The sequence below is a fragment of the Podarcis gaigeae genome, assembly GCF_964106915.1.
Source record: "Podarcis gaigeae genome assembly, chromosome: 8".
Taxonomy (NCBI): Eukaryota; Metazoa; Chordata; class Lepidosauria; order Squamata; family Lacertidae; genus Podarcis; species Podarcis gaigeae.
Genome location: NC_139684.1, coordinates 13,316,309 through 13,344,303, shown reverse-complemented (window position 1 = coordinate 13,344,303; position 27,995 = coordinate 13,316,309). Strand labels below are relative to the sequence as shown.

Genomic DNA, 27,995 nt, shown 5'->3' with positions numbered 1-27,995 from the left:
CTACCCGAAGGAGTCTCATGGCAGCTAACATTCTCCTTTCCCTTCCTCCCCCCCAACAAACACACTGTGAAGTGAGTGGGGCTGAGAGACTTCAGAGAAGTGTGACTGGCCCAAGGTCACCCAGCAGCTGCATTTGGAGGAGCGGAGACACGAACCCGGTTCCCCAGATTACGAGTCTACCGTTCTTAACTACTACACCACACTGGAATTGTCCAGTTTTGCAGGATCCTGCGCTCATAAGGGGCATGTCTTCACAGGCTTCACCTAAGTTGGAAAGAGTCGGTGTGGATCAGTCACTACCAACCTGGTGCCCTCCAGGTGCTTTGAACTATAATTCCATCAGCACTGGCTGGGGCTGATGGGAGATTTAGTCCAAAACACTTACAAGGCACCAGGGTTGGTGGAGCCTGGTGCGCAAAAAAAGAGGATGAACTACAGCCTTGTTCTGTAGCAGCTACATGGGCTTGCTACTACTTGCAGCGTGGAACACTCCATTCCAGTTTCTTGCCAGCCTTACACTCTTCCAGGACACTCTGTTTCATCCCCCAACTTTCTGCTCCCTAATCCCCAAACAGGCACTCAGTGTTCTGTGACCACTGAGCATGCTCAGTCTTCATTGGACTAAATTAAGGGTGGGGAACCTCAGGTCCAGGAGCTGAAGGAGATCCAAGCCTCAAGCCAAACCATCCCCCAACTCCAACCGTGCTATATAGCCACTTTCTCGAGAGCTTTTGGACGCAGGTGGCACTGTGGGTTAAACCACAGAGCCTAGGACTTGCCGATCAGAAGGTCAGCGGTTCGAATCCCCATGACGGGGTGAGCTCCCATTGCTCGATCCCTGCTCCTGCCAACCTAGCAGTTCGAAAGCACGTCAGTAGATAAATAGGTACCGCTCCGGCGGGAAGGTAAATGGTGTTTCCGTGCCCTGTTCTGGTTTGCCAGAAGCGGCTTAGTCATGCTGGCCACGTGACCCGGAAGCTGTACGCCAGCTCCCTTGGCCAATAAGCGAGATGAGTGCCGCAGCTCCAGTCAGCCACGACTGGACCATATGGCTAGGGGTCCCTTTACCTTTTTACCTTTACCTGAGAGCTTTTGCCTGGAAAAAGGAGGGTGTGTGTATGAGAGGGACATGCAAACCTGATTTCTGCCTGGATGAAATGTAACAAAAGGGGGTAGTCACATCCACTGCCCCACCCATTCTGCTACTGGCTCCACCCACCATTGCCGTGCTGCCCAGCCCCGCAGAAAAAGATAGACACACACAAAACTTTCAGTAACCAGGAAGTTTGGCGTTTATTGTAAGGGTTTTTTTTCCTTTTAAACAAAGAATTACCAGAACCCGTTTTCCCCACCAACAAGCTTCAGGTACATCCCTGATTCACAGAGAAGCCCGTTTGGTATGTGAAAGAAAGGGAAAGGAAGGGGAGGAGAGAGATTATTCAAAACCAAAACATTTGCTAGAAAGAACTTGAGAACTGAAGGATGAACCATGTTTCAGAGCTCCTCTCCTAGAAGCAGGACCAGCAGCCCAGGGCAGTTCAAGCAGAGATGGACGGGATTTATGGGTGTGCTTCCTTTTCCAAAAGAGGAAAAGTCCCCACAATGCTTTGGGACATCAGATTGGATGTGTAAGGTGGGAGCTTTTTGGCACTCATGAATGCATGGCAGCAATCCACTTGGAGCATGGAAGTGCCAGGATGCTCACACAATTTCTGGGTGCCCTATCCAAAATGAAAGTTCCTGAACCATCAATAAAACACGGGCTCATGTGAGGCTGTGCTACAGATGAGGAACAGGGAAATCCCACTTTGATGGGGGGTGGGAGGCATGTGCTTCTGGAGTAAGCTTAAGAAATGGTTAACCCTTGGACCTTTCTCCCAATTAGAGCACAAATACATTACATCTGGTTATCCCCACTCCCTTAAAATGCTAATATACAGAATATAAAGCACAATATGTACAACAACACAGTAAACAGTTTCTTTCCCCATCCCACACTCGTTAAGTAGTCAGGTTTTTTTGCGGTTGGAAAGGAAATACTTCAGCAACTTCAGTCATAAAGAGAAAGGCGGCAGCGGCGGGGTTAATCCAGATTACCCTTTTTGGCCCCAAAATTGAGCCACCTTAAAAAAATAAAATAAAAAACCACAGGATACCAGCATCTGGAGAACGTTATAAATTTCTTATAGCTTATACATTCCTTATAGGGGAAGTCATAAAACAATCTATGCTCACATCACTACTCGCAAACTTCTCTGCCGCATTATTATTTTTTAGGCAACAGTGCAAATTCAGAATTTGCAAGGGAACAGAGGGGCCTTGTGGTCCATTTGCTGGAGGAACATCAGCCATCAGTTGCAAACAAAAAACCAACAAGCAAACCAACAGCAAACAGACAACACCCAAGCCCTTGTACCTAGGTTTCTGCAAGACAGCCAGCCGAGCAGCTATTTTGCACCATGCAATACCTATGACACCACCTGCCAAGATCAACAGGGCCTCCATTTTAGAACTTACCTTGCCTAATAAAGTGCAGTTTGTGGATTTCTAAAAGCAGCTCTGCAAGATACATTCACAAAAAAGTTACCAGCTCACAGAAGTTTTTAGTAGTCCGCCTGCCTTCTCGCAACACATCCCCTATGTCAGTCATTTAGGGGCCTAAGGTGGGAAAAAATAAGGCCTCTGCTTTGGTACAGCTTTTTATCTGCAACTAATTATACACATGACAGGTTACCTACAAGCCTGTTGGAGCTATGAAGGGTGTGAAATGCTAATAAGCTCTTTGAAAATAGCAAAAACACCAACCCAAACTTTTGTGTCTCCGCTTCTTCAGAACAGGAGGCTATATAACAAACGATGGCTGAAATCTCCAAACCAGACACAAATGCTGAGAATCGCCATTTTTAAAGCAGGCTGCTTAAAAAGTGGTCTTGTCTTGGGCTCTCCTGCCAAGATGGATCAAGGCCCTTCCTTTTCTACATCTCTCACAAAGAGCCAGAGTCAGCAAAGGATGGAGGCACAGAGCTTGGCAGACAGAAGCTTTCAAGTTCACCTCTATGAATTATCTGGAAAACTGGTCTGAAAACCTACAGGAGGGAAAAGTTGAGTTTGTGCTATTGACCATCTGGAGCAGCAAGTTTTATAGAGGCAGGCGAACAGTCTGCAGCAGCATGACTGTGTTTTGAAACCTGCATCCTCTTCTAGTCTGCTTCCGAGAGAGACACAACAATCAAGTAATCTGTTGTGGAAACTCTGGCACTAGCACATGACATGAATGTTGCAAGGCTAGAATGGCTCTCTCATCAATATGCTCAATGTGTTTGGAGGGATGGAGGAGCCAATACAAGGCAGAGAGACTCCTGTATACACCAGGAGCATGCCTAGGGCTCTGGAGGGAAATCCATACAATCATTTTTGCAGGTGGAAGCACCTTCCAGAAACTATCTGCTTGTTGCTGCAGATATTGTTGGAAACAAAGGCAGACAACATCTTTGCTATTATTAATCTTCCATCCAGAGTACTGGCTGGGCAAATCAGCTAGTTATATTTTTGCTACTGTGAAAATTTGGGACATTGAACATTGCTGTTTTTGACTGCCAAGCCAAGCTGCAATAGGTAGCAAAGTGCTAAGTCAGGCACAACCTTCCTAAAACTCTGAATTCTTTTTGTGAGCACCATCGACCTGGGCCAACTCAAAAATGAAGTGGTGAGAGGATAAGGCGGCCACCCACCCACCGCACAGGTTCCCATCATTCAGATTCTAATTTGCTACAACCATCCTTCCCCCTCTGATACATTTTGAGTATGTGAGCTAGCCAGGAATGGTGTTGAGTACAGGAATCCTTTGGGTTGGAGCCAAATCAGCTTTACTCAGAGCAGACCCACTGAAATCAACAGTTCATGTCCATTATCTTCATGCAGAACTAGCATTAGATAAACCCTCTTGAGATTTGAGCGTTACTTCATGTTATGCAGAAAACTGATTTTGACCCATTTCTTTGTGTATGTGTGTGTTTGTGTACACACATGCACACAAATAATTCAAACTGAATAATAATAATAATAATAATAATAATAATAATAATAATAATAATAATGCCACATCCTTACCTCCATTTCAGTTCCCACATGGGGAAATCTAGAAGGGTTTGTTTCTTGAATAATGCATGTGGAGCGACTGACAGGACAGGAGGTTTGCTCTGTTTTCCCTCTAGTGAGAGGCAAAAACCTTGGAGAGTCCTGACTGAAGGATGGTGAGCATGTTTTTCAGCTATTGCAGTTTGTTACATGGCTTCCCCCAAATGCTGCCAAACAACGGTTATGATGTCTGAACTTAACACCTTTAAAAATACAGCATCCCCTTTGAAGAGTACACATTTAAGCTAAGTGAATTTCATTAGGGGGTGGTTTTCCTTTTTGTCCTTGGCATTCATCTTCAAAACAGCTTTGCATACTTGTTCACTGCCTGAGCCAAGATGTAGTAATAAAACACTGGGAATAATTCAACATTATTGTTCTTTGGACAATTTTTTCTAAAACAACAACAACATGCATCCATAAAGCGGGCACAAGGCCCGTCTATTGAATTCGCCTATTCTTTTTTCCCTTTTTTTTTTTAACAAACCCAGTTTGCTTAGGAATCTTGACATATCTTCATCCTCTCACTAACAAGTAAAGGAAATTAGCCGGCTTAAAAAATCCCTTAAAAACCCACAAGAAAATAAGATTCCCACCCCCACTCCCACCCAATTGTAATTCATTTTTTAAAAAAGTGTCAATATGACACTGCCTCGAGAATAGAAAATAAAGTATTTACAGCTTTACAGAAAGGGGGGGGGGAACGAAGTCATTACAATTCACGTCCAGCATTTTCACATTTTTTTTCCTGACAAGCTTTAAATCTGGTTGCTACGGACGGACAAGACTAAATGCAAATCTAGAGGTGCCACTGTCTAATAAAGCCAGCAGCACCGACTGAAAGAAATGCAATACGAAGGAAACTGTACTGTTAAGGGACTGATCCATTCGCGAACTCACCCTGATGCTCCCTCAGATATAATAAAACCTCATATTCAAAATGTGAAGAGAAATTTTTAAATGCAGGTTGCATATGATAAAAAGATACCAACCACCACCTTAACCACTACTATTCTGTTCTATCATTATTCTTACACAGGTAATCCCCACCTACCTCTAACACATACAAATAATAATAATTGCTTACTTGAATACCCATCTAGTCATTACAAAATGAACCATTTTGTTTATGCCCTCTGTGTTGACCAGTGAAACCTCATCCCCCTACCCACTTATACAACCATACAAGAACCAGTTCCCCCTGCCCATGCCTACCCCCTACACTCTACCTTGAGCATGCCAGCCATTAAAAGCAAACACATTGACACATGCTCTTAAAGTTTAAAACACACCCCTCCCCCCAAAGAAGATTAGCAGCAATGAAGTTGGATGGCCTTAAGTAAAAACTGCTCAAATTCTCAGTTTCAGAAATAGTAAATCCTACAATTTCTGGGCAACTGAAGTTTAGCAGGTAAACATACAACCTGCACTCAGGAGCTGCCAGATTGGGTAGACGGGTCTCCCAGTGTCTGGAGAAACTGCAGAGCGAAAGAGCCAACATTCAATGCTGGCTTCAGGACCCTGAGATGCTATTTATGAAAGTGCCACGGCCCAACCCTTTGGAAAGGGCAGGGCTGCTGGTCTCCCCTCCACCCCCCAAAAAAGCTGCAAAACTCACAGTCAGAAAAGGGTACAGCTTTGGATAGAAATGGGGTGAAAAGAATAAGGGCTTAGGAATGAGATTCCTTTTCCAAAGCAGAGAGAGAAAGCGATGAAGCGCTTGACCAAAAGTTGCAAAAAGAAGCTTTTTAAGGGTTGCTAAGCAATGGGGCATAAAGCTACTAACCAGAAGCAGCAAACTTGAGTTTCAAGCAGCAAATCAGGACGAACACAAAGTGTCCCTTTTTATATTGCATCTCCCACCCACCCCTTTTTTTTTGCATAGATGGGAATATAGTAAAGCTCCCCTTCTGAAGCCAAATACTTCCCCACCCAGGAGTGTCTCCTTCACAGGACAGACGTGTTTCATCTGCCTAGGAACCAGCCATCACCTTCAGCAACCCAAAGCAGCAGCCAATGGGACAAGAAAGCACTCTGGAGACGGGGCGGGGGGGGGGCGGGGCGGGGAAGGAGCCCATCAGCCATGGAACAGCTTTTACTAGGGGTTGATCTGTAGGCATGAGGGGAGAGGCTGCTTCTTCTAGGCATTCTGTGTCATTAAGAAGCATTTTGCAGGAGAGATAAATATCTGACACACACACACAGCAGCTTTGCCAGAAGGGTGATTGTGCCTCCAAATCTGGGCAGCATAAATGATACCATGTTGGCAAAGAGCTACTCTTTTGTTCTGGATAACAGCAAGTGATCTGGACCAAGAAGATGCTGGTTCATGGCACCAACCCCAGCTGACTATCTGGCAAATAAACATCAGATGTTTGTGTTTAAGCCACCAAAGGATGGAGTGGGGGGCTAGTCTCACTTGCTTTTCAGAAAAGCAAAGCACATGACAGTTATACCTTAGTGCCAGACAATACAATACTGTACTAAAAAAAATCCACATCTTGTAATACTTATTTTCAGTGTACCTGAAATACAGTGGTACCTCAGGTTACATATGCTTCAGGTTACAGACTCCGCTAACCCAGAAATAGTACCTCGGGTTAAGAACTTTGCTTCAGGATGAGAACAGAAATCGTGCTGCAGTGGCACGGCGGCAGCAGGAGGCCCCATTAGCTAAAGTGGTGCTTCAGGTTAAGAACGGACCTCCGGAACGAATTAAGTACTTAACCCGAGGTACCACTGTACAGGTGCAGGACCTGACATGCTTCAAGACATCTAAAGCTGTGTTCCTTGCTGAGGGGTCTTGGGAAAGGTAATGCCACCCACCCTATAATTTAGTTAACACTGATTCTGAGGATGGTGTGGAAAGCTATCACGCTCCAAGCTTCCAAGAGCAGCACAAAAATGCAGTCCTTCCTCAACAATAACTTTTTGAGAGGAAATCATTTGATGGCTAAAGTACAAATGAAGGGGGAGGGTGAAGAAAAGAGGGAGGGAAGGGAGAAAGTTTGGAACCAAAGGATCACTGGGAGCAGATGCAGCAGTAGGAAGCTCCCTTGGCCAAAACAAGCTCCACAAACAAGTAAAGGTGTGCAAAGTGAATGCTCAGCTTCCTTCTCAACAGGAGACAGAGAAGCTCAGCAGTGACCTAACATTCCATACAAATAAGGCGAACGCTTTGCTTGCTTGTTTTTGCATAGTAATTAAAAAACAGTGTTATTCCCACCCCATCAGACTTTTGCTATTCTTGCCTTGCCACTAAGCTTCTAATAGAGTTCTGGACCTCAGCAGAAAAGGTGTTGTGCCGGTCTCTGAAAGGATTCTGTCAAGCCACAATTCACATCCCTTCTAACTGCATGAGCCAAGAGCAGGTGTCATTAAAGGGCTAAGATTGGGAGGGGAGGACACTTTCAATCCTGTTCACGAAAGACACTTGTCCTCATTGCTGCTCAATGGTGTGATATTTGCTACTTAGTTGCCACGGGGCCTGCTCTGCCAATTTGCCCAGCACTTCAGTCCAGTGCTAAACTTCCATAGCAATTCATTCTTCTGCTATCAGAAGCTTATTTAGAATCATCATTTTTATATAAAAAGCACTATGATATTCCAGTGGAGCTCAAAGTGGCTCAGCTTGGGGCAAAGGCACAATTAAAATACCATATACACATACTTTTTCTTACAGAACTCCACATCTGTCATCTGTAGAACAGTATAAATGTTTTTTACAGCACCAAATCCTTGGATGGGGTGGGAAAAAATACTAGATCAAGTCCTTGGCAGCCCCAAGGCTAGGGGCTTTGAAGTCTCTGATCTCTCTGCATTTGTGAAATCTCTTCTTTTTCTGGGTTTTCTTTTTCTCCTCTCCTTGCACCAGAATGTTCTGGTTATTTATCAGCTGACCATGGGCTCAACGTCTGCTTCTCTGTCAAACTCATCCTGAATTTCATCCGTGTTTCCTGAGTCGCTGCTGCCTACCGAACTGGGAGACGGGGAATTTCTGCTGACAAAGAAAAGGGGAGAGGAAGAGTGTGGTTAGGTCCATCCTCTTAATAAGACGTCTTTCCATGTTAAACAGCGGCAAAAGCATGTTCAACTTGCATGGATATAAAGTAGCGAAGTACTGGCTCCCCAGAATGCAAAGGGCAATATGTTTGCTGCATTTCAGACATCAACAGTTTTATAGCGACATGTAAAACCCTTTGCAGACATTGCAAAACGTGAGATGACAATTGGAGAAGACAGCACCCTAGTGCTCTGGACCACTGGGTGCCATGAAGTATCTGTTGTACTTAAACAGTATTGCTGTTAAACTGGATTTTCAAGGTAAACAGTTACATCTTGGGGCCTGCTGTGTTTGGTACTTTCAGCGAAACCAGACACCTCAGAACAGCTAGTCTTCAGATTATTGAGTCCCTCCCAATACCTCTGAACGAAAGCTCTCCATCACCATCCCACTTGGGCAAATAAAAGTTCTCAGGTGTGGATTCTGTGTTACCTTTCAGCAGAGCCTTTAATGAGCCGCCGGCAAGTCTCCATTTGCACATCCAGGCCCCGTTTCATGCTGCACATTTCCATGTACTCGTGGAGGTGGCGATTCATGTCACTCTTGGCCGTGGCAAGCTCAAGCTGCACAGAAGGAGAGGGCCAAGTCAAGTCAAGCAAAGCATGAGATCCACCTTGTGCCCTCCCTGCCCTCCTGCACATTTTGATGGAATGTCAATTTATTACCACCAGCTGGCCTAAAGGCTGCTAACAGAAGTGAGCATTGCTATTTATAAAGGAGGGAATAAGCTACCTCCTCATTTTTCTTGACAAAGTTCTGAGCTTGTGATATACATAAATTCCAAAAGATTCAAGGCAAAGAAGTATCCCTTCACCAATAACATACACAAGCCCTCTCAAGTTGCACCCAACTCTTCCCTATTTGCCTATCTGAAGTTTGCACACGAAAGCTCATACCAATAACTAACTTAGTTGGTCTCGAAGGTGCTACTGGAAGGATTTTTTTAAATTTTGTTTTGACTATGGCAGACCAACACGGCTACCTAACTGTAACTAGAACCTTTATTTCCTATTACCTTGCCCACCTTGTTTCTCTTCTCATGTCCAATTCAACCACACATAGCCCTCATTAGCAAAAAGAGATGGAGAAGGTAACTGCCTCGAAAGTTACCCCTCAGCAATAAGGCAAAAGCCTGACCATTTTGATCCATGACCAGCCTGTGGCTGCTCATCAGATTTAATCATTTGCTGCCCTTAATTAAACACAACCAGGCCACACAGACAAACAATTCTTAGGCTCCTCGTTCCTTACCTCAATCTGTCCTATCGTTTCTTGGTATTCTTTGTCCCTCGTTTTGAAGAAAGATTCTGTTTCATGGATCAAGTTGCCCAAGTTCTCCTCTTGCTATAAAATAAAGAAAATCAGGAAGAGGTGAGCAAGGAATTCTGTCACCCAGAACCAGCCAAACAGCCAGGCAATACTGTAGATCCTATCCAGCTCAGTATTGTCTACAATGACTTGCAGTGGCTCTTCAAGATTTCAGGCCAGGATCTCTCCCAGGCCCTACCTGGAGATGCTCCAGAATGAACCTAGGACCTTCTCCATGCATTTAGTGTATTATGGTAACATTCAAGATCATCTGTTCTAAGATAGTGTCCACTTGACAGAATTCAGCCCAGCAGAGCTTTACAGACAGAAGCCTGCAGTGCAGAAAAATGGTTCAGTTCTGGCTCCGTCTGGGGAGCTAGAGGCCTGGAGAGAGGGAGTTGCAGCACTCTGTGCTCAGCTCCCTGAGTCAATTAGCCTTTTATTCCCAATCTCGATCTACAAGGCAAATCTACCCTTTCGTTGTGTAATTTTCAGTTAGAAGGGATTTAAGCCTCTTAAAACCTTTAGAGCTGCAGCATGCTAGGCCTGAACTCTGTAATACTCCACTGATAGCTATACTTCTAACGCACAGGCACATGGTTATATGCAAATAATCTGTCACTTAATTCCAGCCCATCACTAAAACTGCTTTATCGCCCTGGCAGTTGCAGCTCACTAGAAAGGCGCCTTCACAAACGTATGCCACATTTTGCAACTGTAGCACTTTGGTGTAATCTCACCGTTTTGCAGTGCACACCACCACGGTTCACAAAATGGAAAGGAACAACTTAACATGCGCTCCTGGCAGTCAGTATAAGGTGGATTGCTGAGGAGATGTGGCTGCAGCAGTGGCTTTCTAGCCAAGGAGACAAAGCTTCCTACCTCTCACCATCACCACCCTCTATCATGTTACTGAGAAAGGGAGGAATGGAGGTACACTAAGAATTTGACCATGAAAGGTCAGAGCTCTCCCAGCACTCAAGGCTCAAACGTATCATCAGAAAGGGACATCAGAAAGGTTTCCGAGCAGTATGTCTCCCAGTACGTTTCCGATCACAATTCAAAGTGTTGGTGCTGACCTTTAAAGCCCTAAACGGCCTCGGTCCAGTATATCTGAAGGAGCGTCTCCACCCCCATCGTTCTACCCAGACACTGAGGTCCAGCACCAAGGGCCTTCTGGCGGTTCCCTCACTGCGAGAAGCTAAGTTACAGGGAACCAGGCAGAGGGCCTTCTCGGTAGTGGCGCCCGCCCTGTGGAACCCCCTCCCACCAGATGTCAAAGAGAACAACAACTACCAGACTTTTAGAATACATCTGAAGGCAGCCCTGTTTAGGGAAGCTTTTAATGTTTGATGTATTACAGTATTTTAATATTTTGTTGGAAGCCGCCCAGAGTGGCTGGGGAAGCCCAGCCAGATGGGCGGGGTATAAATAAATTATTATTATTAATTATTATTATTACACACCCATTAAACACAGAAACTTTTCCCTACAGACTTTATTGGGCAACAGGGACAGGATTCTGTTGCTCTACCCAAACAGTTCAGCAAGCACCAATGGAATAAGCGGCTCAAGGCTCTTCTGAACCAGGCATCCTAAAAAGAGAATTTGCAAACCAGTTGACTTGATGCCCTTGGAGAAAGATGTCTAGGCCACTCCATCATTCCCGTCCTCTCATTTTAGCTCAGTGTTTCTGAAATATGTCCGCTAAATAAAAGTCCCATTCATTAAAAACTAGTAAGACTTTGTTAACTGTGCCTAGCCTGCTTCCTTTGTGACTAACTTCCTGTGCTGCTGTGTTTCCTGTGTTTCAATCTCTCTGTTGTTGGCTTAAAAAAAAATTGTTAAAATATTATCAGATATACAACAAGCCTACATTTTTAATACCAAAGCTTGGCCAGATTCCTGTGAAGTCCCTTCTCACTTTGCTCCAATGTTTAAGCGACTTCAGCTTTATTTCTCCAATATGGGACAAATCAAAATCAATTTCTACAAAATCACCAAGTGCCTATCAGTTTAAGAAATTTATGCTATGCTCCAGAAGTTGTCAGCCACTTGTAAGTTGTTGATAAAAGCATCATTTAACATTCTCAAATTCACAACCAGTGCTCTTGAGTCCTATATGATCTCATAGCCCCATGTTACTATAGTTGAAGGGAGATAAGTTAAGAGTTGCTTCCCCTCCTCCCCATTTTCTTGTTTACAAACACCACCATTATCATTTAACGAGACCTTGAGTGCCTGGCAACCAGTCACAAACATCATTTACAAACAGCCACTGCCTGCAGAAGAGCATGTGATGGAAGGTTTAAGCCACCGGATCATGCGGCAACAGGAGGCGCCACATGAAAAAGCACTGCCATGTGATTCCAGAAACACAGCACAAAACTTAAGAATCCCCAGCAGAAAACCACACTAGTTTCTGGAATAGTAACCAATGCTAGACCCATTTAACTTGGTAGCCATGATAAACCTGGGTTCCATTAATTTCCAAGGGTCTACTCTGAGTAGGCCCAATGCAATGAGTATTATTAATTAATTAATTACTTAATTAAATGTGTATACATACACAGACCTCAGAGCAGGTTCACAACATAAAAATACAATATAATAGGCCTGTGTGGTGCAGCAGAGTGTTAGACTAGGACAGAGCTTTCCAAACTGTGTGTTGTGACATGTTAGTGTGTCTGCTGCAATGTGTAGGTGTGTCGGCAAATGCTCCCCACACTCCTGCCGGGGCTGGAGGGGTTAGCTTAACCTCTGGATTGCTAGTAAAGCTATATTACTGTGTCATGAAATGATGCAAAACTAAATTACTGTGTCCCGAAATGATGCATGTTGGTGTGTCACCAACATGAAAAGTTTGGAAAGCTCTGGACTAGGACCTGGGAGACCAGGGCTCATATTCCCACTGGCTCATGAATCTCACTGGGTCTCACCTTGGTCCAGTCACTGCCTCTCAGCCTAAGATATCTCACAGTGTTGCTGTGGGGATTAAATGAGGAGGGGGGAGAATCATGTATGTCCCCTTGACCTCCTTGGAGAAAAAGGTGGGATATAAATGTAGGGGGGGAAATGAGTAATAAAAAATAATGTTCGCATAATAGAGTCATCTAAAAACAGTAAGAGAATTCTGATTGTCATACTCAGAGCAGGCCAACCAAAATCAATGGAGGATGATTGTCAAAACTAACTTAAGTATACTGATTTCAATGCGTCTAATCAGAGTATTACATATGTCTAATTTTTTTTGGGGGGGGGGTTACTGCAGTGCTAAAGACCATTAAACACTCCAACCATCTCACTGCCCGCCTTTTAGAGAGAAACTACAATGTGACTTTAAGAAACCCCTGGGCTTGGAATATTTTATTTTTTCCCCTTTAGCATTTTAACTTTCTTCTCTTCTGCAGCAGTTTTATATTGCCAACAATTAAAAAAATAGATTGTTTTAAAATTGTGTGCTACTAAGATACTTTAATAAAAAGGTGGGATACAAAAATTTTAATGTATAAAAAACACATGTATGCTAATATTAGACAAAATACACCATAAGGAACAATTAAGTTGTACCATAAGAAATACATGTGTGTTGAGATGGTGGGGAACTGAAGGTGGGTGGAGAAAACATAAAAATGTAGCCAACACCATGACAAAGCTTTAAACTCCATGTTGAGTTTGTTCCTGCACAATCAAAGGAGCCTCAACAACACAACTTCAGGTGCTGATCAAAAACAATCGCCTGTCAATTATACAGCAGCAAGTAAACCAATCTTTGCAAAAGTGGCCATTTTTATTCTCCAGCAGAGAGGTTGTGCCAAATTCTAACACAATGGAGGCTTTTGAAAATTTGGATTTATGTTGTTGATAATAAAAAATCATTACTTTTTAAAACCCTTCCAGAAATCAGTCACAACCTTACTTCTGAAGAAGCTAGAGAGCCATCCCATGAAGAGCCCAGATCCAAAACTCACCTCTCCCTGGAGCTCGATTGATGGGTTACAGTTGGTGAAGTCTTCCCAGAGGAGCAAAGTATCCTCATTCTCCTCCCACGTCAAACTGTCACAGTCATCATCAAAATCGAAGGTTTCACGCCTGACAGGGAAATAGATATACATATATTTTCATTAAAAATCCTTGTAATCCTTCTTCAAAACAAGCTTAGGAGACGGTATTAGTGCTAGAACACACACATAAAGGCATAGGATTTTGATGTGGCTATCTCGCCCTCTGCTGAAAAGAGGCTCCACATTTGCCTTTTATTCTGCTGCAGGATAGACAGACTTGAAATTCCAAGCTAATCTTAGTGTGACAGTTCAGCTGTTCCCCTCCAGGTGGTGCTGCACATCAAAACAACAGTCCAGAGCTTTACACAAAGGTTCTAGTGTCCAAATTAAAAGGATTTCTGCCTATCACTAACAAAAGATACTAAATGCCCAAGATGTACACATGTAATTAAAAAGTCATGCTTTAAAACAGTGAAAGGATAGGCAGTTTCACTAACCACCTATGATCATTGCTCTGTGCTGCTTTAGTTTCATATGCCATACAACAGGGGTCGGCAACATTTTTTAGCCGCAGGAGGAGGACTGGAGAAGTGGCACGGGGGGGGGGAGTAGTCCTTCTCTCCCCCCACCTCCAGCCACAGCCGCTGCGCTTACCTTCCCTGGCCACTGCTGCTTCTCGTGGGTATGCAGAGTGAGCTCGTCCGCTCTGCTCTCTGGCCCACAGGAGCACCAGGGTGGCGGTAACGGAGGGAAGATGAGTGGCGCTCCGGAGAGGAGCTGCTTAAAATGGTGCTCAGCCAGTTCAGCCCAGCCTCCTTCCTCCTCTAGGCGGGCCAGATCCTGAAGGAAATTGGGCCTGATCTGGCCTGCGGGCCTTAGTTTGCCAACCCCTGACGTACAACAACCATTACTAGAAACTGGGGGGCCCTGATGGTGTCATCACTAATCCTGCCCCCTCCCCAGATTCTCTGCACCCAATTTTGAAATCTCCAGGGGATAGAGCTGCATGTGAGAACTGCACAGCGAATGAGGAGTCCCAGAAGCTCATTTAGCTCTGATGTCTAAATTGGCAGCGGTTTTATACAGTCTGACTATTGATCCACTTAGATCAGTATTGTCTGAATAGATGGGTGGCAGGAGTTCTACACCGTACCAAGCAAGGCTCTTTTCCCAGTTCTACCTGGGGATGCCAAGAAGTGAATGTAGTGACTTCTGCAGGTAAAGCAGGTGCTTTGCAAGGACCTTTGGACTACAGACCTGTAAGCAGTTAAATGCCGTACAAATGAAGTAACGCAACAGCTCTGATCATTAAGTAAGCAAACATTACTAAGGCAGTTCCAGGGAACACATAACATCAAAACTGATGCCTTTTATGGACCAAGTTGGGCTAGCCGAAGGAACACAATCAAGCTTCAGAAGTTACATCTAGTCAAGGTCACAAGGCAGTGATGCCTGAATTTTCAGCTAAAAACTAACAGGATGAAACTTTGAAAAGATTTTACACTAGCTTCTTTTAAAGAATTGCCTGAGAGGGGACTGCTTGATCCTATCCTCCTGGAATCTTGTGGCTACTCTGCTGAGCTCTACAATGGCAGACATTTTTGTCTCCTGAGTTCATTTCCTTCCCAGCAGAGCATATATAAAGCAGGAAGTCGAGGTCAACACTTCATCTTATGACGAATGGATTCAAAACTTGGCAGTGGACTGGAAGAGGCAGCGTGGGAGCACATGCCAGCTTCTAAAATCGGCCAGGCCTCCCAGTTTAAAACTACTGCTTGCCTTCAGCTGCATTTATTTTGCAACCATGGCTATTTGTATAATCTGAATAATTTGAACCCTCTTACGAAAAGACACAGCACTAATGCAGTTGTTGTTCCTTAGGGGTTTTAGAAGGGATTTCTTTTCACTTCCAACAATGCAATGGACTGGCCTATTAAGTGTATAGTCAGAACTGTCAACCTTGTCCACAGTGTTTAAACCCAAAAGATTACTTGCAGAGTGTCAAAATAAACTGCAGGATTCCTGGGTGGGCTTGCAGACGCAGGGGTTGTACTCCATCACTGCCGTAGTCCAAGCATGTAGCATTTTAAGAGTAAAGGTGCGCAGCAAAAGGTGAGGTTGGCACATGCCATTCAAAATAAGAGCTGGAACAAATCCCATGTCCCGAAAACATGCCATAGGGGTGGGGCTCCTACGTAAGGCGCATGGCATGAATGAGAGCTGCTAACTGCAGATCCTTCTGAGGGAGAGTGCATATGCACAATGGCCTGGAAATTCTGCTTCTTGAAAGAGGCAAAGTGTTTAAAAGCATTGGCTCTATAAAAACAGTCATAAAGACCAGCATTATGATTACTAAGCAAGAGTTTCACTTGGGGACATAATTTCTAAGTGACGAAGACTCTTATCTTTTATTGGCATTTAAGAAGAGGACTGCTGGGTGAAGTCATTATGGATTCCAGTAACGGTATGTATAAGCTAGCCAATCCTGCCTAGCTCATTTTCAGCAGGCTTCCCTCCCACTGGATAAGAAGGGTTGCTTAGACAGCAGGGCATGCAGTGCAATGTAGACTGTCCCAAAGTGTGTGTTGTGATGCCCCTGCGTTAGGGTTGCACTTACAGCAAAAGGCTGCAGGCCCTCTTGTCAGCAAGTCTTGCTCCGGGGATCTATATGCAGAATTTCAGATACCTGCATTTTCAGGTATCTGAAATTGTGCATATAGATCCCCACCCTTTTCATTTTCTTTTTGAAAACCAAGTTGTTTCTGGCCATGATGACTGCAAAGCATACAACTGGAAGTGTGTAGGCAATTACCACCGAGATCTCAAGAGGTGGAAGAGTGAAAAGCTATATTTCCAGTGGATAGGCTTGAGTGCCCTGTGATATCCCTCTGATATGAAGACTCTTAGCTGTATTTAGAACAGAGCTAGAGAACCTGATGCCCTCCAGATGTGGTTGAACTACCACTCCCATCTTTCTATGATAACTGGGGCTGATGAGAGCTGGAGTCCAACATCTGGAAAGCACTTGGTTCCCCATCTGTGCTTTAAAAGATTAGGCATATTCATGGAGGATAGGTCTAGCAATAGTTATTAGCTAGGACAGCTATCTGGAACCTCCAGGTTCTGGAAGCAGTGGCCCTCTAGTTACCAGTTCCTGGGGGACAAATTGGCCAAGGATTCCTGGCTTTGAGTATTGCTTGTGGATTTTCCCAGAGGGACCTGGCTAGCCAACAAGAGAAGCAGGATGCTGGAATAGATGGGCACTTGGTCTGCTCTAGCAAGGTTACTCTTATGTTCTTCCAGCAGAAGCAGAATTATGCAAAACAAGCAGATCTATGCGAGTTCTCTGATTTGCATGATTAAAATCCTACTTGCCTCAGTGAAGAACAGAAACTACCTCGAAGCCATATTTTGGTGTGTGACCCTTCCAAGGGCCACAGCCAAAAGGATGCCAAGACATTCCCCAGCCTCTGAAATACTCACAGCTGATTAAACATCCTCTTCATTTCATCCGTGATGTTCAGAGAACAACTGACTTCATCGTCCGAAAATCGGGCATTGTCTGGGTCCTGCTCAGAGAGGTCATCATCCGACACGAGTTTCCGCTCTTTCTTCTTGGAAGCCACCTGAATTGGAAAGAAGGGCAGTGACTAGAAGGTTCAGGTGAGCTGCTACGCCAAGAAGGGGCAGAGATAAAGGAGAGGTATGAGGTGGGAAAAAATATTGTGAGCCATCAGCCACCCCCACCCCACTTCCAATGGTTTAAGTGAGAAAGTGACAGCTGACACAGATTCATTAAATCACAAGTGTTACAGGTGGCAGAACACACAGCACAGGGAAGCAGATTGAGACAGCACGCGGCAAAAAAGCAAGCTGCTAGACAGGCCATGCCCCAGTGGCACAGCCTTTTGGGCTGCAGTCGGCCATGCGAAGGCTAGGAGGATGACGCACAAGCGGTTGGAGATGCTCAAGGTGACAAGCTGGAGAGCAACAGGCACCCCTTGGCGGTCCCCTGCCTGGCCTCAGCTAACAGTGACAAGGGGGGACTAGGCTGTGCCATACAGCTAGGAAGAAGAACCCCGAGTCCTGCACCATTTTCCAGCTAGAAGCAGAGCTAGTCAGGCACCAGTTTTGACAGGAAAACAGAATGAAATTGGAGGAAGGAGTTTGGAAACATCAAAGAAATTTCATTTCAAATATCCATCCACCATAAACAAAAGTGGATCACAGCTATCAAACAGAGTTATAATCGGTAAGCATATATGAGTGAACTGATTCCTTAGTACGACTCTGGGATGGTTTTATGAATTTTGTTTTATTGGTTTAAGGTTGTATGGGACAGTGTGCTTCTTGGGATTTAATAATGGATAGCAGAATAATCAGGGGCATAAATACTAAGAGGAGGGGCAGGGTGCCCTGTGGTGATGGCCTGTCTCCTACTCCCTGGACCAAAATCTACTTGTGGATAGAGGTTTTCACAGCTGCCTACACACTTGCAATGTCATGACAGCTAACTGTTTGTTTTCTCCTAGAGTTCTCCCAGGGTCAGAAAAAAATATCTGATTTTTATTTTACAAGGAACATAAAAGCCAAGTGGGACATCATAATGCATTTTTGTGGTGTCTCAAGAGGACCAGCAGACATACAAGCTTGCTCTTATGATTTATCTGAAGACTTCTAAAGAGATTGAGGTCTTAATGTTGCTGTGTGAGACCCAAGGCCTGGTGACACCTGTGCAGACCTTTGTAGATGCAAGAACACAACTCCCTGCTTCAGTTAGGTTATTCCCAACATGGGAACAGAGCACATGAAACTGGGGTGTTCTCTACAGAGGCTTGTCAGCTGGTCCCATGATTTATAGTGGGAATCCTGAACAGCAACTCCAAATCCAAAACACAGCTCCATCTCTCTCTGGCACAGCCATGTTCTCCACAGGACAGGACGGAGCCTAATCACCTGGAATATCTTGGAAACGTCTTCAGAGTTGCGCTGCTGCGCTACATCACACAGTTTGGCTGTGATATCGATTCGTCGACAGATGTCCATGTCCACCTTCATGGCTTTTTCTTGGATCTTTGTGTCCAGGTCTGTCATAGGCTGCAGGAAGGACAGCAGTGGATTATCTTCCATTAATACAGTTCTGAAGATAAGAAGGAGATGACCTACAGTATCTCCATCAATGCAGATCACGCCAGCCTCCATATTAAATGCTGCCTGGTTTCCAGGCATGCTAAACATCCAAGGGACAGCAGCATTTGGGGTAGGTAGTCAATTCACTGCAAGTTGAACACTGATTTCTAACAAAGGCAAATGTTCAAGGAAGGTTACGCTTTAAACAAACTCTCAACCCAAAGCCTTACATTTGCAATGCTATTTATTTTACGGAATGTACATGGAAAAACCTATTCCAGAAGTCCCCCACATGATGTGTGGGATGCAGGTTCTGTTTTAGTACTTCATGTCAGAAGTACTAATTCACCTAGCTACTTCACACTAAAAATAGTTTCTCTTACAGGACAATGATATTATTGAATTCCAACATCTTTCAAGAACTTACAAGATGAAACCTGGCACATGATATATGCCTGCAGAAAGTAAAGAGCGTTTTAAAAAAAATCTGCAACCTAAAATATTTAATTCTAGGAGAAAAGGGACCTTCCAAATTTTCTAATCTTGTTCAGATTTTCACTTCCTAGGTTTGTTTGTGTATATATATTGTTTTGCTGCTCATTATTTGCAGTTCTGAGCTCCTTTAGGAGGAAGAGCAGCACAGAAATGTAAGAAATTCAGTGGCTATAAATGGAGGAGCATTTCCCAAATATTCCGTAACTGTGGTTTTTGCACTACATAACCCTTAAAAATCTACACACACAAGTCTTTCTAGAGAAAAGCATCTAGTTTCTTAAAAAATTATCAAAATCTGACCAAAGCCAAATATTTATTCCACATACAATACTGATAAGGACAATGTTTTACACCTCATACCCTTCCATTATGGAAATGTCTCTTAAACAATCATTTCTTATCCAAAAAACCTTGCACTACTCTCTATGAAATTCTGCAGCTTCTGCTATCTACAAAAGATGTACATTTTTCTGTATTCCCTCACCCTTAGTTAGACTGTGCTCTGACTGGGCTGCTGCTCTCTGCACACACGAACGGTATTTATTTTAAACTATTAAGTTTTAACAGTCCATAACTACGCCACCTATAAATTACAAAGATAAAATTATGCCCTGCATGTTTACATCATGAAAGTTACAAGGTATGTAAACTCAACTGAGATCCTGCCAACATCTTTACAGTTCTGCTGCCCTAGAGCCACAATGACACATCCACACTTGGCCGGAAAAATGGATTTCCCTCATAAAAAGGAGAGTGCAAATACTTGTGTCCATTGACATTTTCTTTGGAGTCTGACTTTCAGAACCACAATATGCACCAACAGGTTCTCTCCACACCCACCCACGGTTTTTATAAGGAGCCCAGGGCAACATGCTTCTGATATGTCCCAGAGCAATGTTTAAAGTTCCCAACTGAAAACAACACTACAGAGGGGGGGTGGAGAGAGAGAGAAAAGAGGAGGGCTGGGGTAGCTCTGCTGTTGAGCGCGGAGATAAATGTGAGCAAGGCCTTAAAGTGAAGTGTGTGGAAAATCAGGAGTGGCTTTTCTTCATGTGAACTAGAATCTTTGAGCACTCAAGTTCCCTACATCAGCTAAATAGTTATCACATAAACGAGGTTTGTCATGCTTTCTACCTGTTCTGATTGTCAGGCCACACTATTGACAATTCAAGTTTCCAAAGCAGGAAGCTGCTCCCTGAAACGACTCCCTAAAATGACATTCACAGTTCTAAATATGCACACAGTTTACTCAATATGCTCAAATGGCAGGCTTGAAACTAAGTGACCCAGCAAAGTAGATCTGAACTGGAGTTTCTGAAATCATTTTGGTTATATGAAACTGAAAGGAGTATTTTTAGCATTTTTCTAACTGATGGCATCTGCATGGTGCTTCTTCAAACCTGCACATAACGGGAAAGCCTAAACCCTTTAAAGAACATTCTTTCCAGAGGTTGCAGCACTGGAGGGGTGGGGGGACGTACCCAGCACTGCTAGCTGGTGTGAAGCCATCGGGGAACACTCAGGGTTGTGTGATAAGCAGCAAGTTAAATGCATCTACACAGACCAGACAGGAAGCAGGGAGAGGACAAGGGAATTGGTCTGATGCATTAGATCATACAAGGCAGCCATAATACTAACTGCAAGCAGCACTTACTGAAATCATAACTTTTTCATTAATGAAGCTATGAAGATGACTCTCCTCCCCCCCCTTTAAACCTGGTGCAACTCAGCCTGCCAGGGTACTTACATCACTCATCAGACCCTTGAAGACGACAAGTTCAGCTTTCAGTCTCTCAATCTTCTCATTTAACTCTTCTTGAAGGGCTTCGGCTTCTTGTGCCTCCTAGAGGACAAATGGGACAAAGAATTGTGGTGCAGAAGGAAAGGCACAAGCTTCAGACACAAAGCTCTAAAGAAATAATCAAATACAGATCAGGAAGCTAATTTCAGTTTGCTCCTATCTTGTGGATCAGCCTCACTAACTCCCAGGTAAGCCATGGAGTGGAAAATGACATGTGGTCCTCTGGGTCCCCACAGTGCTATCTCAGATGCCCCAAATACAGTGGTGCCTCGCAAGACGAAATTAATCCGTTCCGTGAGGCTCTTCGTATAGCGGTTTTTTCGTCTTGCGAAGCAAGCCCATTGACAGCTTTGTGGATTAGCGCTACAGCTGTCAAGCGGCTTCCAGCGATCAGCTGTTAAGTGGCTTATCAGCGGAACAGCTGATAAGCGGCTTAGCGGCTTAAGAAAAGGGAGGAAAAAGCGGGGGGGGGGGGGACGTGGGAGGATGCAAGATTTTTTTCGTCTTGCGAAGCAACCCCATAGGGGAATTCGTTTTGCGAAGCGCCTCCAAAACGGAAAACCCTTTCGTCTAGCGGGTTTTTCGTCTTGCGAGGCGTTCGTCTTGCGGGGCACCACTGTACTGTAATAAACATTATCTCTGGATGTTGGAAGGTCAACAATGTGAATTAGATCTACATAAGTAGACCATCTTAGCTGCTAATGAAAAGTTATGCCATTATGCAACCCACACCTCTGGACTGCCAGCTTTATTGATTTATCAGATTTCCAATGCATCCTTCACCATAACACCCTAGAGTGAGTTACAACAATTGAAAATACAATCAGAAAAAGAAATCAAATTATTACAATTATAAAACTGTTCAAAATGCAACAGGACAGTATCAATTCAATGAAAGAGGTGGGTCTCACAAAATAAAATGTCTTAATGATCAAATACTTGAATTACGATATGCATTTTCAGCGTATGACAAAAGCTGTACAATTAAGATGCTTAGATGCACCTCTGTGGGGAAGGAGTTCTGCAGGCTACCACTGAGGATGGTGGAATTATCAAGAACCCCTGTCACACCCCACAGTTCTTAACACCTGAGAAGGATAGTAGAGATGAAGACAGTTTTTCAGATATTTGGGGCCTACATCCTTGCCATAGGATACCAGGAATTGAAGTCCTCTTTATAAAAATAAAATCAGAGTTCTTTATTATCCTGTAGTACAATTTACAGAAGAGCAGCTGTGAACTAGTATCCCATTTAGGGTCTGATTTTTTACAAATGAAGTGATACACACACCTGGTCATTCATCCCAGGCAGTCCCTAACCCCAGGCCACAGGCAGCTCATGAAGCCAGCTGGGTGCCAATAAAAATAAGAACTGGCCCCTATCCACCTTTGAAGAAACATACATTTAGGTGCTCTCGGAAACCTACCTCTTGGAGAGTCTCTACCATTGATTCCAGATTCATTCTCTTTGCCAGTTCCTCCTCCCATCTGAAAAAAGAAGAGTTGTGAATTAGAGATAAGAGAGAAGTATGTGACAATGGCACTCTAAAAAAGCACAGCCCAAGTTGGAGGGAGCCTTACGAGTTCTGAACCCAATTTCAAATTGGAAGATCTGACAAGCAGTTGTCCTGGCCTTGGATAGTGCTGTATGGGATCCAGTTTTCCTTGCTGGTCACAGATTGTTACATACTGCCTAAAGCCAGCCTTCTCCAACTTGAGGCCCTTTAGATGTTTTGGTCCACAACTTCCATAAACCCTTTTATAAGCCCTAGTCAGCATGGCCATAAGATGCTGGGACTGATGGGAGTTGTGATCCAAACATCTGGAGGGCACAAAGTTGGAGAAGGCTGGCCTAGGTTAGGGCGAATGCATGCCATACCCCAGATTTTAAATACAGTACTGAATCTCACTTACTGGAAAAACTTGCCAGGAATACTTTGGTTCAGTAAAAACATGTTAACCTCTAAATAATCATATCTATTAAAGGACACTCTTTTAACAACTACAACTTCATAGGTGAAGCCAAAGCCTGCCTCCTCCTACAAGCACAGTGGCATCCCAAGGCACTAGGAGCTACTGCTGACTCCATCAGATAAAACATTCTGCAGAAAGCTTCCCTTAAGTAAGCCTCAGGAATGCATCAGGTCACATTTGCAGAGACCTTTCGCTCCACAAATCCCTCAGCAGAAGTGCTGGAGAACTTGAAAGCTTGGTTACGAAACTATGATTGACGACTGCCATTACACGTCTGGAAAAAAGCATCAACGCAAGGATGATTAAAATACTCCCAACAGTCTAATTAAAAGCACGGTATGAAATTACACTTGTTTACTTATCCCATTGGCTAACATTAACAAGGTTACATTGGTGGAAGAACAGAAAACACAAGATCTACCCACAACACTTCATCAAAACTACAAAAGTTTGAGAACTGTTCCTGTGTCATTTGCTGACAGATTCATGCAATGATTTGCCAGCATTCCCATTTCCAAAACAATCTAGTGATGTTTGTGTTTACCATTCAACCACATCCCACTGAACTCTTTCCAAAAGCAGCTTCTGTGCAGAACCAACATTTTACAAGTCGTAACACACACACACCCTTAAGGGCTGCATTTAGAACACAGCCACATGCCAAGGGGATCATTTCAGAAGGGGACAACAAAGGCAGCTGTTAGGCTGTCATTTTCCGTACTAATCCTTGACAAACTGCACCTGAACGTGTCGTTTTCCTGAAGCGGGAGGAGGAACTCTTGTGAATCACAAGCATTATGTGCAATCCACAATGACCATCTTGACTTTTGTGTCTGCAGGACAGATCTACTGGCATGAGGTGAAGTCTCCCTAATAAGCAACTGCATACTTGAGCAGAAAGATATTTCTAACCTTGCTTTTCAACACCAGCCATTTAAAATATTGGTGCTGGGGTTTGTTTTTAACACATGTGTTTTTAGACTTCAACTCTAGTGACCCTGCTTGCACACAAGTCACTGGTTACCAGGGTATTTATATACAAGCAATGATGCTTTTCCAAATCTGCATCTATCTTCTGACCTGCAGGAAATATACTTGGAGGTAAAAAAAAAAAAAAGGGTGCCATTCTAGACAACAGATTTAGAGATAAATAGTTGAGTTATTTTTCCAAATCATTTACACAAGGAATATTGATGAGATCATTACAATTTTACATGCCAGGTAGGATGTTGTACCTCCAGTACTTAAACTGATAGATCAGTTGCTGTTCTCAGAGGCTTATCTTCCTTGATTTCAACTTCTTGAACTACAAGGCAGAGCAAGAGACAGACAAACTGGTATTTTTAAAAAAATAAAAAGCAAAAGCAAAATGTTAGGTGGGTCCTTCCCCAGTACTTGAGTCATTCTAAACAAGTGTCATAAAGTTATGACAAATCACTGTCCTCTCGTAGTCTGCAGGGTGTTTGCTAACCACAAGCACACAAGTGGAGCTGTGAAAAGTTTCATTATCTTTGTTTAAACCTAGTTAATTTGCTTCATGCGGTGGAAGGACCCAATCCCAGTTTAACTGACTTAACATGCTTTCCTGGTGACACAGAGGAACCTCAGGCCAAGGGGCTGGATGCAACCCTCCAGGCCTCTGTCTGGTCCCAAGGCCCCACACCCTCCCAAGCTGCACCCATTGCCAGACTGTCCTTGTACCCTCCTTGAATGTTTTTGCCTGGCTGGAGTATGTCCTTAAACTCTGATGCTGCCTCTGGCTTGCCTGAATGGAGGATAGAGAGGGAAATGTAAGGGTGAAGAAATACGATGCCTTTGCCAGCCCCTCTCATGTGGCCTCCAAAAAAATTTTCCAGGAGAGAATGGGCTGAATGGAGTCATATGCATGCTATGTGAATGTACACATTTAAAGAACAATCCAACCGTGCGCACCTCCCCCCCCCCCCCCCGCTTTCAGTTGCAAGGCTAGCTGAGCCAGATAGGCAATTTTTATCTGCCAATGACTCTCTCTGAAGAAGAGCCAGCCGCTACATTTCACTAATGGCACGTAAGGTTTCCCCAATGGAAGTCATAACCAAAATCCCTTTTTGTTCTTGGCTTTGACTGTTTCTCCCATGACACTGATTAATTTCATACCAGCCCTGTGTGAACACATTTAAAAACCAAAGTGTCTCGTCTCCCTGGTGTAAACCAACTCCTGCAGTCTTGCGTCTGACACAAGAACACAAATTAAGCAACCCACCAGCCTTGCTCCTTTCAGATTAATATGTTAAAATAGGCAAGGCTAGAGTCATGACATACAGATCCTATTCACAAACAAATATTGTTAAAAAGGATTCTGAAACAATCCACCACTGTTGCTGTTAGAAGCATCACAAGCAATATAGAGGTAGTGATGGAGGAAATTGCTTGCAGCTGACTGCTATGTTCTTTAGCCATTCCTATAAGGCCTCATTCATTGCCAAGAGAGCTTTAAGATGCTGGTGCAGCATGTTTCAGCTGTCCTTAAGATATGCTCAAGCTCTGAAGCAACCTGAGAGGCCAGCATATAAGTGGGGCTGCTGTGAAGTAGTCTAAGGAGATGCTGAGGCAGCCATTCTTGATCACACACGTCACCTTCCCCCTTCCAACAAAGCAGAGGAAAACGCCTGACTGCTTCATTAGCATCCCTCTGGCAGTAGGAACATAGGAGCCTGTCCTTCTACTGGTAGGCCCACTTCCAGCCGGTGAGACTGCAAGGTGTCTGGGAAGGCAGCCCAAAGGACAGCAGTTCTCACACTTATACTGCAGACAGCTGCTCTTCCTAGGTTCAAATTTTTCTTGGCTCAAACCTCAGTTCCCACAATGTCCAGCTGCAATCAAGGCAGGACATTCAGCGCTGGAGCAAATTTTGCCAGCCAGAATTTACAGACTGCAAAAATGCCATTAGCAGCCACGTCACAGGCTACTGGGATTATTTTTAAATAAGGTATCAATTCCAAAACATTTAAACGCCGAGCATGATCTAAGCTCCTTCCTCTTTCTGGGCAGCTGTGTGTTTTGACTACTCTCAACATTCACATGGCTCATTGTTATAGTTACTGGGAAATGATGGACCAGTCAAGCTGAAGCTAGGAATCCAGCCCTCTGTTTCCATAGGCAATAGGGCATTCCTCACTTATTCCATCACTGCAGCCCCAGACCTCAAACTACCTCCAATGTCATATGCTTCTTTGACAGGCTGGGAGGAGGGAAATACTTTCTAGAGGTAGCATAAAAACAGTTACAGTATTACACAGCAAGGCAACAAGGCAAACCACACCAAACTGATGAAAGCAGTGTTGACTATAGAGAAGAGTCAAGAGTTTAACTACGTACTTCAGCCTTAGAAATATTATTCACAAATTGAACTGACTTCTAAAGAAATATGAACAGTGACAGAAGGAATTTTAAAAGGTGGCCATTATGTAAATGTTTATCTTGATCCGGAGTTTCCATAAATACTCACTTCCTTTTGCATTAGTTTGAACCATTTGGTTTAACTCTTGCATTACAGTGGGGGGATACCAATGCCTACAATGATTCTGGGTCCACGCCTTCCTTTCCTGTTGGGCCCCAGGAAATTTCAATTGCCCTCTACCTTCTGAAAAAAGGCACCCCTCCCTCCTCTTACCCTTATCCAGGAGTGGTGTTGAAGCCTGCTGGTATATCTGCTCCCTCCCTGTCTGATGGAGGATTTGAAAAACAAGCTTTGATATTTTGGGAGTAGCTCTGACAGAGCAGCTGCTTTGCATTCAGAAGGCACAAAGTTCAGTCCAGGTGGGAATACTGGAGAGCTCTGCAGTCAAACCTCATGTCCCAATGAGGAACATCCTTGCCCCCAATCAGAAGAAACCACATCATTACTGAACTGCCACGGTGCTTCACCAAAGGGGCTGACCTCCTTCCACCCCAAAGTGGTTGGGATGCGCCAGGCCCAGTGGACAGGGACCGTGGGATTTAGTTTCCAAGATCATTGTGGTTGACGACCTCTGTGGGGAAGAACCGCTTGATCAATCAGTTTGCAGAGACACTATTGACAATAACTACAAAGTCACCTTTGGGGTGGACTTAAGAGATGGAGCATTTTGAGGTGCCTGCAGCTGTGGGACACAACTGCCCAGGAGTGCTTCAAATGCATCACCTCCACCTACTACCATGGGACTCAACCAATCATCATCATCTTCGACCTGAGTGACATGGCCTCCCTGGGCCATACCAGGCAGTCACTGGTTGATGCCCTGAAGGAGAACAACCCTTCCAACGTCATTCTCAAGAAAGATCTTAGCTCTCCAGTGAAGTGCAGCTTCATCAACAGGAATACCCTCAAGGTGATAAAAGAAATGGAGGCTGAATACTGGACTGTCTCCTCACTCACAGATGAGAATGTGTGCGAGTTCTTTTACTTGGATCCACAGTCACCTGTACCTGACTGATAAGTGGTGGAGAGTGAAATGCTGCCAGCGATGCAAACTGTACAGATGGGGAAGAAGTTGCATTGGCCTGAACATTTGCACTGGACTTATTTCTATACTAAAGGAAAGTGTTGTTGTTTTTTAGTGTGTGTTTTTTTTTTAAAGAATAGAACAAATAACACCAGGTTGTCTCATATAGGACCATCACAAGCTGCTTTGTACTAATTCAAACCATTGGTCCATCTAGTCCATTACTGTCTACACTGACTGGCAGCAGAGGCTGCCCAGGATTTCAGGTAGAGGATCTTCCCAGTCCCAGTTGGGCATGCTGCTGGGGGACTGAGCCTGAGATCTTCTTCATGCAAAGAAGAGGTGAGCAATGTGCAATTCCTGCATCGCAGGGGGCTAGACTGGAAGATCCTTGGGGGTCTCTTCCAACAATAAAATTCTGTGATTCTATGAGGGGGGAGGTGTTAAAGAAAATATTTTCCCAAATCCTGAGTACCTAGGCAGTATGTGGGGAAACCATGACCTTCCCAGAGAGTGATCCCATTTTGCTGCCAAACCAAACAGACACCAAACCAACAAGCTTGACATTAGATAGGATGAGGATTATGTCACAGTCACAGACTGAAAATCAGCCCTCCCAG

At 44.1% G+C, this 27,995-nt stretch overlaps 1 protein-coding gene and 1 pseudogene across 3 annotated transcripts in view; one reads left to right on the top strand and one right to left on the bottom strand.

The window, feature by feature from the left end:
• Positions 1–4,627: 4,627 nt before the first annotated feature.
• Positions 4,628–27,995, bottom strand: part of IFFO2 (intermediate filament family orphan 2) — a gene marked incomplete at its 5' end in the record, with an annotated part of 42,497 nt that continues 19,129 nt past the window's right edge. The window contains 8 exons of one of the 2 annotated variants that reach the window (XM_083750241.1): positions 4,628–8,137; positions 8,633–8,763; positions 9,452–9,544; positions 13,480–13,600; positions 16,996–17,138; positions 18,469–18,609; positions 20,885–20,980; positions 22,366–22,426. In XM_083750241.1, coding sequence (XP_083606367.1) covers positions 8,029–8,137; positions 8,633–8,763; positions 9,452–9,544; positions 13,480–13,600; positions 16,996–17,138; positions 18,469–18,609; positions 20,885–20,980; positions 22,366–22,426 — 895 coding nt within the window. In that variant the 3' untranslated portion in view covers positions 4,628–8,028. The remainder of the gene's footprint in view (positions 8,138–8,632; positions 8,764–9,451; positions 9,545–13,479; positions 13,601–16,995; positions 17,139–18,468; positions 18,610–20,884; positions 20,981–22,365; positions 22,427–27,995) is intronic. The other variant, XM_083750242.1, reaches the window with a different exon arrangement.
• On the top strand, positions 23,767–27,366 carry LOC310850483 (ras-related protein Rab-34 pseudogene; annotated as a pseudogene). Its single transcript has 2 exons — positions 23,767–23,771; positions 26,780–27,366. The product of its transcript is annotated as a ras-related protein Rab-34 pseudogene (transcript).